Source organism: Balaenoptera borealis (assembly GCF_965194805.1).
Source record: "Balaenoptera borealis genome assembly, chromosome: X".
Lineage (NCBI taxonomy): Eukaryota > Metazoa > Chordata > Mammalia > Artiodactyla > Balaenopteridae > Balaenoptera > Balaenoptera borealis.
Genome location: NC_138881.1, coordinates 116,679,476 through 116,690,367, shown reverse-complemented (window position 1 = coordinate 116,690,367; position 10,892 = coordinate 116,679,476). Strand labels below are relative to the sequence as shown.

The 10,892-nt window shown below is 35.8% G+C and overlaps 1 protein-coding gene and 1 pseudogene across 12 annotated transcripts in view; one reads left to right on the top strand and one right to left on the bottom strand.

Annotated features, from left to right (window-relative positions):
* LOC309620082 (26S proteasome non-ATPase regulatory subunit 4 pseudogene) overlaps positions 1–10,892 on the bottom strand; it is a 198,910-nt pseudogene that overhangs the window by 41,728 nt on the left and 146,290 nt on the right. The window lies entirely within an intron of this gene.
* ATP11C (ATPase phospholipid transporting 11C (ATP11C blood group)) overlaps positions 1–10,892 on the top strand; it is a 166,455-nt gene that overhangs the window by 66,206 nt on the left and 89,357 nt on the right. For 9 of the 11 annotated variants that reach the window (XM_082376056.1, XM_082376053.1, XM_082376048.1 and 6 more), the window contains one exon: positions 6,135–6,254. The exons of the other annotated variants lie outside the window; for them this stretch is intronic. In XM_082376056.1, coding sequence (XP_082232182.1) covers positions 6,135–6,254 — 120 coding nt within the window. The remainder of the gene's footprint in view (positions 1–6,134; positions 6,255–10,892) is intronic. 11 annotated transcript variants of the gene reach the window in all.

The following is a 10,892-nucleotide window of genomic DNA, read 5'->3' as shown; positions in this document are numbered from 1 at the left end:
GTGGTGTGTAGATATGGGTAGTGAAAGTGAAAAGTAACTTCTGAGGCCTTTTAGACGTGTTCAGTTCATCTCGAGTTAAGTTTGCCTTAGGAGAGATACTTTTACCAAGGAAAGTGGAGTTCCTGAGCCCCAGCCTGAATTTTGAGAGTCTGAGATTACTTTCTATAAATGGAAGAATCTCTGAATCATTTAAAAAAATAATTCCTGTTAGACTCTTGAATCACTAAATTCTTACAGCATTTTTGATCTGTCTACTCTCTATTAGCCATCCTGTGAGAAAGCTGCATTTCTTCTTTAGAGCCACATTTCTGTAGCCCTGAGGTCCTTGGGGGTGATGGCATGGTGGGGTGGGGGATCACAGTGGGAACACTTAGAATGGATTGTTCCTGGTGAAATTAAACTGCTCAGTGGATCACATTTAGATAATGATAGCCTCACTCTGAGCTTCCAGACATGGCATTGTTCTTATCCAAGTCCTCACGGTCACTGCTTTTTCTCAGCATTGTGCTTGCTGATTTAGGTGTTTTTTGTGGTGCTTCATATCCATTTCCTATAGGAGTTTCTATTCAATTAAATGTGCTGCCATCGGGTAATGCCTGCCTAGAGACTATCTTTGTGTCTAGGGATGTACTTTGGATATTCAGTTGTGTTTTGATCAGGTGTTTGAGAGTTTTGGTTAATATAACCATAATTAAGCTTTAAAGGCAAGAAGACAAAATGCCCTGGCTCGGTCTTGCTTCACTACCTCTAGTAAAGGAGAGACAGCTTAATCACTAAAGAAGATGCAGGAAAAGCAAAATCAGAAAAGTACAGTTTTTAAGACTCGTTTTAGAGTTATGACTGTAAATTACACATGAAGATTATTCTTCTTGGCTTGTTATAATGGGATGGGCTTAGAAACCTCAGCAATTTGACCACTGAATACATTATGGCAATTTTAACCAGGAAGCTTAATACACCGGAAATGTTGCCTGGCACTGTAGTGCTCTCCTCTCTGCACCCCGCCTTCCAACCTTAGTACAGAAATGCTGAAATTTTGATGAAATGCTCTTTCTTTCAATTTTGAGTTCTTTTGGCCTTTTAAAGACTGATTATAATGTTCAAAAATACTAGTGCTTCAGAGAAGAAAATAGCTTTGGGGCTGGGATGTGGAGAACAGTTTTAAATCATTGCCAAGTGTTCAGATTATTAATAAGGATTTTTTGTTCATTTTTGAGCAAATATAGTCGTCCCTCAGTATCTGCAGGGGATTGATTTCAGGACCCTCTGCAGATGTTTGAGTCCTATAAAACAGCATAGTATTTGCATATAACCTATGCATATCCTCCATATACTTTAAATCATCTCTAGATTACTTATAATACCTAGTATAATGTAAATGCTATGTAAGTAGTTTTTAGGTGCACGACAAATTCAAGTTTTGCTTTTTGGAATTTCTGGATCTCCCCCCACCCCCAAAATATTTTCAATCTGAAGTTGCTTGAATCCACAGATGTGGAACCCACCGATAAGGAGAGCTGTCCTCTTACTTGCTTTAGTCACTCACAAAGAGCAGTCTGATGATTAATAAAAGTAATGCTGTGATTGTTGGAGATGACATCGATGATTATTTGCTGTAACCCGAGTAGCTTTGCATGTTTTCAGGGCCTGTAATTTTCATTATCATTGATCTGAATAATTGATGGGTATTAGCCACATGCAAAATGAGTACTGAAGGAGAATCTCATTTTGTGAGCAGCTTAAAATGGTCAGAGGGGTTGCTATTTGATGGTTATTTGTATTTTTTTATCCTTTGAAAAGCCGATTATTTAAACTACTTTAATTAAAAAGTGTAGGATTGTGGCTGGTGTACTAAAAACTTGTAGGATGTTAGTTAAGGTCAATCATTAATTCAAAGAGAGAGGTTCTGTAGCAGTCATTCTCAGCCCTGGCTACAAATTAGAATTGTCACCTGGGGAGCTTTGAGAAAAATTAAATTAAATATTAAATAAAAGACCCAGCCATTGGTCTCATGTTTAAAGACAACATGTGACCAGACTTAAGAACCACTGATCTATGACTAAGTGATAAATTTAAGTCTGCCAGCACCTGGAATGGATGGAGAGGTGAGCTCCGTTTCAGAACCTGTGCCAGCTTTCATAATGACAGTCTTGTATTAAGGTCTCAATTTTCCCTCAGTTCTTTTTGAGTCACTAGTCTATAGGCCATCAAGAAATGAATTATAATTCCAGCAGCTTTCTTTGTTTATGACTAGCGAAGGCATAGGATTTTAAGATGGTACTAGTTGACCATTCTGTTTAATTCTTATGATGCATAGAAGCTTTTACTTTCTATTTAAATGTTTTTATGTGTAATACATTTTCCTTATAATACTGTAAAATCCTTATTGTCCTGACTACTGTACCACTTATGAAATGTGATGCTGGGCAAGCTGCAAAAACTCTCTGTGCTTCCACTTTGGCTGCTGTTTATTTTTTTCTTTGCTGTTATCTGGGGCATGGGTATAATAAGAGTATCTACCTCATAGGGTAGCTGTAAGGATGTCTTGAGATACTGCGTATTAACCACTTAGAACACAAAATCAGTTCTCAGTAAATGTTAGCTGACATTATCGACGATTTTATTTCCCATTGGACCTAGCAAACTATCCATAAATGGTTCCTAAATAACTTAATGAGTTATCAAATCTATGCTATGACTCTTGTGTAAATAAACTACTTCTTAGAAAGTTTCTCGAAAAATATATTGCCTCAGATTAGCAGATGCAAACTATTATATACAGAATGGATAAACAAGGTCCTACTGTATAGTACAGGGAACTATATTCAATATCCTCTGATAAGCCATAATGGAAAAGAATATGAAAAAGAATGTATATATATGCATAACTGAATCACTTTGCTGTACAGCAGAAATTAACACAACATTGTAAATCAACTATACTTCAGTAAAGTAAATTAAGAAAAAAAAGATGGTACTAGTTGAATAACAGTGCCATTTTACTCTGGTTTTTATTGAGAGACTATGTTTTGGTATAAATTACTTTTTTAAAAAAACAATATTCAGTTTATAGTATGGAGGTATAATTCAAGAGTACAAAAGGGTGATTTTTATCATGAAGAAGAAAATTAAATTGATTTCTCTGTTAATTCATATACTATAAATACACTTTTAAATATTTTTCCACCCTTTTAATTGTAGTGTATGCTGTATCATTAAAATAGAATTGTTGCTAGCACATTTCAGTTTTAATAAATGCTGTTCCTGAGAACATTTGCATGGGAAGCACTTCAACACAGGATGGACTCCTAATGAATTAAAATTCATTATGAGGTGGCAGGAATCATACACTCCCACTCCAGACTACACTGTGTGCCATCCAAGTGGGAATTTTTTTTTTAATAATTTGAACTTGGAGTTCCTCTCCCTTGGCTAAGGCACCTACATTATTCAAAATCACAGGAACTAAAACCACTGTTTTAACACTCTACATCGGCAGCAAGTGAAGAATTACAGTGAATTTACACATGTGTTCAGCTTTGCCATTTTTATGTGAACCAAGGAACGTTATACGGTTGCAGTAAATGCTACCAGAAATTGCGGGTTCATCAGATTTTTAGGCCAAAACAGGCATTGAAAAGTCATCTATTTCACCCCACCCCACCCCCAGTCCTCAGACACCTCCAAACCCAAACCCACCTGAGCTGAGGAGACTTTGCCCTTTTTTGAAAAATCCTCAGGAGTGGACATTTTACAACTTCTCTTGGGTTCCTATTTCCACATCTAACAATGATCACTGCTGAGATCTCCCATCCCCCTCTCCCCCTCGCCAAACCTACACAGCAATTTCAATCCATTTTCTCCAATTTAATGGAGATAGAGGTCACTTAAGCCTTACTTGAAAGAGATCAGAGATAACATATGGGGGAAGGTCTTAGTAAAACTGTAAATGCTATGCAAATGCACGGAATTCATAAAAATATCATGTGCCTGAAAAATTGCTTTATGCTTGTTCCTTCCTTTTGTTCTTTGGAATGTTGTTATCTGCCACAGAAGAAAGTTGAAGACAATTCAGAATTGGGGAAGTGCTAGTTCAGTTTGGTTTTAAGTGGCCACTGTTAACTGAGGAGAACAATCTATATTGGCAGTGCAGGAAACATCCTGCTTCACTGATCTACCTCTTTTCCTCTTCCCTGTTTTCATTTGTTGAATGATCTGAGAACTGGCATGAAAGGTAGCTCTTCCTTATTTACTCTATAGCCACTTCTTGCTTGTGTGGAAAACTAAACAACCATGTGAATATTAAATTAAAGGATTTAAATTGTAGTGTGTGTATGGACTTGACAATTTCTGTACTTCAAATTGGTACATAATAGGTTCAGGTCTGTTGTAGAGACTACATTGGGACCGTAACTTGCAACAGAAAGCTAGGGTAGGGGAAGCAGAATAAAGTATACTTTTAAGCAGGTGTATTCACTTTCAGTTTACTTTTTGCAAAAAAGATATCATGGAAAATTTAGTGCTCTTATCAGTAAGCTGCGTCAGACCATGTATATTACAGTTGCAAACAAAGTCAGTCCCTGAATCAAAATGTATATATTTACCATTTCTGGTAAAGGTATTGTTTACTGGTTTCCAGGAACTGTTTGAAAATTTACCTGTTAATCACTGACCCTTAGCATGCGAAGGACCTGGTACAATCAGTTGTTCTAATGCCCTGTCTTGGGGCAGGGAGGTAAATAGCTAAGTTGTCCAGCATTGATAACTTACTGACTTTTTTCAGATTGCCATAGATTGAATGCTCCCTTAGCACATGCCAGGGTGGATTTCCAGAAGTTATCCTTTATATACAGGCTAAATCTCTCCTACTTCAATTTATCTCAGTTACTTTTCCATTGATTCCCTATGGATTTTGGAGGCAATACCCCACTAAATAATTATTTAATAAGCTTAAAATGAAAATGATGAGGCAAGAGGTCTTATCTGTATTTTAGGGTAATTCTTGTTCTTTTAATCTGAAGAATTATTTTCCCTTATCTATGTGAGGTACAAAAATTCAGACTGGAATACATCCAAACATAGACATTTGGAGAACTTTGCAACCTCTAAGTAGTCTTGCTTAAAATGATTATTTTGGGAGTAGAGAGTAGTCGTATCTTTGACCTTTAAATAGATCATTGAAGGGAAATCTTTGTGGCTACATACTTTAAAACATTTTAGGTTGGAAATTATAATTATCTTTTTTAAAAAAAATAATGGAAATATATAAGTGGATATTGGTTTTTATCATACTTCCTTTTACTTAAAAAAATGGTTGTCTCAAACATGATAAAATAGTACCATCAAAAGAGACTATCCCAGATTTATATAAGAAGGTATATTATCCTGATTTAAGATAAGAAAACAGTGAAGCCTCAGTGAAATAAAAGGGTGAGGTAAAAATGGAGCTCAACCTTGCGACTTCTAGATTCAATGAACCTCTTTTTTAAAAATATAAAAGGGGCATTAGAGCTGTATTGTGTGAAATGGGACTTTTTGACAGTAGGCTCTGAGAGATCACAAAAGAATGTCTTTCTTTGTAAAGCCAAAGAATTACAACTTTTCTTTGTAGAAATAGTTGATCATTCCATTCATAGAGGCAGCCATTCTATTCAGTATATTCCTGTGTATTTATAAGCAATTATTTTGTGTTTAGAGCATTCTGCTGTCTAGTAAGGAAATGGACAAAGGTTGTCCTCAATAGTTGTTGTATAATAAAATAAATATTCCCAATCTGACCTTTCCTAAGTTAGTATGTTGCTGGGATAGTGATGGCTGAGACTCTGTGGATGAAAGAAAAATGACTGGCAGTAAAAATACTGTTTCTCTAGGATACTTACTTCAATTTAAACATTTAGAATTGCAATGTTGGCCTCAGAGCAGTTGGCTCAAACAAAACTTTTACTAATAATCTTCACTAAGTCAGCAACTAAGAGCTTAGTGGAGTTTGAATTTCCTAACAAGGTTTTCTCCTCTCCCCCTACTACTCTCTCTCTCTAGACAATAGCCAAACATGTTAAGACAAGAATTCTGAGCTTGGTAGAAGCATGGAGAAATGTGATGAAAAACTGACTTTTCCTCTTTCTCTTGGTCAGTGTGCTGGAGAAGAGAAACGAGTTGGTACACGCACAGTATTTGTTGGCAATCATCCAGTTTCAGAAACAGAAGCATACATTGCACAAAAATTTTGTGATAATAGAATAGTCTCATCTAAGGTAAGTTGTTTTTTAACTCAATAGATGTTCATATAGTGAGCCAGATAATACTTATTTTTATATTTGCTGGAAGCTGGTACATTTATATATGCATACCTGGATGTGCACTTATACCAATCATAGACGAACTGTGGTAATTATTCCACCAAAAGGCAGTTTTTTAAAAAGCATCTCTTTGTCTTGTTACAGCTGAAAGATCATTTACTTGCCCTCCACTATGATTCACATTGCCTGTTGATTATATGTATGACTTTAAGTCTTAAAGTGTGCTAAAAGTGGAATTATTTACTTGCCCAGAGCTTTCTGAATTGCCCTTAAGTGGACGGACTGGGTTGTAAATAATTTACATTCTTCTGGAGGGTGTTATCTTAGAATGACATTTGTGTCTCTTTCTATTCCATTGCAGAGCTTCTCAAGTACACTCCTGGGTCCTAACGGGTACATTCTGTTCTGTACACTGCTTAAACAGTTAAGGGTTCAATCACTGTAGCTGTGTTACCATTTGAATAATCATCTTACTTTAGCACTGTGTAATACTAAAAGGAGTGGCCTGAAAGTCTGAAGACCTGTTTAAATCCTGGCCTGATCATTTACTAGCTGTGCGACTTTGGCCAAATTAATCTCTCAGTCTGAATGTCCTCATTAGTGAAATAGAGCTTATGTGATAGCGTTCTTTGTAGATCCTAGTACCCAGTAGTCATCATTCTACAAGTATTAGTTTGCTTATCTTTATCTTTACCTTTGACTGACTAGGTTAGGTGCTAGGTGCTAGATTGCTGGCCCACTGCTATCTCTTATAGCATGGCACAGATCTTGATAATTTTCCTCACTTCCTAATGCAACTTGGTAAGGTAGATCTCACATGTTGGTGACAGTTGGTTCACTGCATGTTGGCAAACAGCGAGGACCTGAAACACAAAATTATGCCCTTCCTTTGCAAACTTAACATTTTGGTTTTCAAACGTACATGTGATTTCCCTTTGGGTAGTGATACAATACAGACACGGGGAGGGGGAAGGGTAAACTGGGACAAAGTGAGAGAGTTGTATGGGCATATATACACTACCAAATGTAAAATAGATAGCTAGTGGGAAGCAGCCGCATAGCACAGGGAGATCAGCTCGGTGCTTTGTGACCACCTAGAGGAGTGGGATAGGGAGGGTGGGAGGGAGATGCAAGAGGGAGGAGATATGGGGATATATGTATATGTATAGCTGATTCATTTTGTTATAAAGCAGAAACTAACACACCATTGTAAAGCAATTATACTCCAATAAAGATGTTAAAAAAAATACAGACAGATTATGCTTAGCTGGGAGAGTAACATGTAAAATGCGGACAGAATGAATGAAAACTATATTGCCTAATGAGCAGATCTATTGGGCTATAGAACACTGAGTGTATTTGGATAAAATGTCTGTTTCCTGTTAATCTTTAACCTTATGGCAGAAATTTGTCCTCAGCTAGAAGTTTCCATACCTGTGCTCAAGATAGTGAATAGTTCTTTCACTGAAAATTGTGACTCACCCTGTAGTATTCAAGAAAACAATCAATAGTAGTCCTTTGGCTCAGAATCATAGACTTATAGAACTGAAACATCATAAGAGATCCTTTTGTTCAACTCGCTGATTTTACAGATGGAGAAAGCAAACCCACAGAAATTAAGTTAGTGACATGGTCACGAAGCAGAGTTAGTGATAAAGCCAGGGGCAGAACTGCTTTATAAGGTCTAGTGGCTCTGAATAAAGAGCTGTTTTCACATCGTTTTGCAATTTGGGCTCCTCCTTCAGTTTTCTCTCTCCTTTTGTATCAAGTGAAATATAAAATACTTTCTAGGGGATTATTGTTTCCTATAGTGTTTTATGGGGAAGATGGTAAAGTGACACACCGATAGTAAAGTGACTTTTCACTGAACTAGTGATAATTGATTTGTTGTAATATACCATGAATTTTTACATATTAAAAGAACATATACCAAAAAAAAAAAAAAAAGAACATATAAGACTCAGTTAATTCTCAACTCTTTTTGTTTAATAGAATATTTAATAGAATAGAATATTTTTCATATTTTATTTAACTTCAGTTTTGCCAATACGCAAAACAATGCAATAGGATATTTTTTTAAATAGTCGGGAATTCATGGGCAAATATAAATTATTTCTAAACAGATCTGCCTATACAGTATATATGTATGTGTTTTAGAAACCAGAATAAAGAAGTGAACGTTTCTACATTGATCGACTAACGCATCTCTTTTTTCTCTGTAAATATTTTATATTTACAGTTTGTCTAGTTAACTGCGTATTAGCTGATCTATTTTTCGTAACAGCTCTAGGGCAGAAAAAGAGGAATTGACAGTATACTAACTTCACAAAAAGAATGAAATTTTAGTACAATGAATAGTTATAAGAAAACAGCGTATAGTGTAGTGGTAAAGAGCTTCACCCTTACAGACAGAAGACCTGGGTTTGAAGTTAAAGTGAGTCATATAACCTTCCTGTGTCCCAATTTTCTTATCTGTAAAATGGGGGTATTAACTACTTAGCTCATAGGATTGTGATAAGACTGAAATAAAGTAATCCACAGAAAGCATTTAAGCACTGTGCTTGGCATGTAGTAACAACTCAGTAGATGGTAGCCTCTATTGTTATTTATGTTTCTGTGATTATTATTATTATTACTGCAGTCCTGAGCAGTACTCATGATTTCCTCAGTCTCCTGTGTTCAAATGTGTGGAGTGATCTCTCTTGAAAAGAGGCCTTCAGGTCCAGTCTGGAGAGAAAAAGAGTTTCATAATTTGACTTTGTCTTCCTCACATTGCCCTTTGGCTGATTGTGTTTGCACCAGAATCTTTTAATTGAGGAAATGTGTAATTTATAGAATATGTTAGCTGCCTTCCAACTATGTAGCAAGTGTTGATTTCCTTTCTAAACCATTCAGTAATAAAAATAACTTTCTCTTAATTGGGTGCTTTTTGTTTGTTTGTCTACAAATGACATCAGTAATGTAATATCGTTGGGAATAAGTCCTGTTAATACGAGGAACACTGAAGATAAACACTTTGATAAAAATTTGTTTTTATTTACTTATAAAATTAGTGTCCTTTTCTTCTTTTGGGAACACAAACACTTTCTTTAGAAAAACTTGCTCTCTTTGGCCTTCCTACTTTAGAACACTCTGCAGGGACTTTGGGAATCATCAGAATTTTATAGCTGGTACAAAACTTGGAAATCCCCTTCTGTAGCAAAAGGAGCTAGATCTTTAAGATCTTTAGCTTCCATCTTATTTCTCTGTTCTACATTTTTTTTCCTTTAAAAATCCTGAGCCTCATCTTGAAGGCCCTTCAGTGGGATAAGAATCAGGGAGCTTCACCTAGCTCTTTGAAGCTATGCCCAAGGTTAAACTTACTCCTATGTGAAAGAATGTCTTAAAGTTTCAAGCCTAAAATTACACTAGCATTTTCCCTCATTTTAAAAGTCAGAACCATCAGTAGAATTTATTAGACATGTCTTTGCATCTTATCGAACTCCCTGAAGGTGCCTTTTTAGCTAAAGTTACTAAATCCTAATGCAGTACTGTCTTGGTAACTCCTTTTGCTGTTCTAAATTTATGCTAGAAAGAGTGATACTTTAAAAATGAGAAAGTTCTGCTTGACATCGGTAATGAAAATGGAAGTAGACTGCTGTGATGCTCAAAATTGGATTTAATGCCTACATCAAGGAGAGTTGATAATAAAGTGGATACAGTCATTTAGCAAAGTGAACAGTTATTCAAGCTACAGCTCTGCTTATTTACAACCGGGTGCTTATTTACAACTAATCTTCAAGTTTAGTGATTTTGTTCCATCACATCCAAATCCCAGTAGTTAGAAAAGTCAGTGCTCCTTCTGCTAGCCCCTTCACAACTGGTTGTTAACTTTGTTATTTTAAATAGTTACTACTTCGTTTTTTAGCTGCTCCCCTGTTTTCTCGTGATACACAGAAATATTAGAACAAGTTATTTGGAGCTTTAGCTTCCCCATCAGCATTTTTAAGGCTAAATTGGAAAATTTTTGGACTTTGGGTACAAACAAGTAATGTTCTAAAGCCTCCTTTTGTTTAAATTTTTCAATTTAATAGACTTTCAAAACTGAGGTTCGTTTCATACTCCCTCCTTTAAATTAGGAAAGTTCTTTATCAAAGTTATATGGTTTTGATTTCAAATTAAATTAGGTGATAGATGTGTGAGGGGGTGACCCACAGTTTTTTCACATCAGAGGCCACATTTGTGTACCAATTATTTAATTCACTATAGAGAAGATGAAAAAATGCATTGCATATACTTGGAAAGCTGGCATTTTTCTGTAGAAACTTTTAAAGCATGTTCTAAATGTCACGGTTGCTTTTTAAGTTTATGGTTGCACATTAAGATAGTATAGAAATCCACTTACTGACTTCTCTGAGCAAGAACTGACTTGTGACCCAAAAAAATCTCCATTTTCATCATTGTGTATGAAACAAATGCTGTAAACATCTTATTCCTGTGAGTTAACATTGTTTTTGGTTTGTAGCAACTGACTAAGTCTGAGAGTCCACTTTTTAGGTAAACAAGTCAATTTGAACTTGGTAACTTGGTATTAATGTGGCTTTAATTCAATTT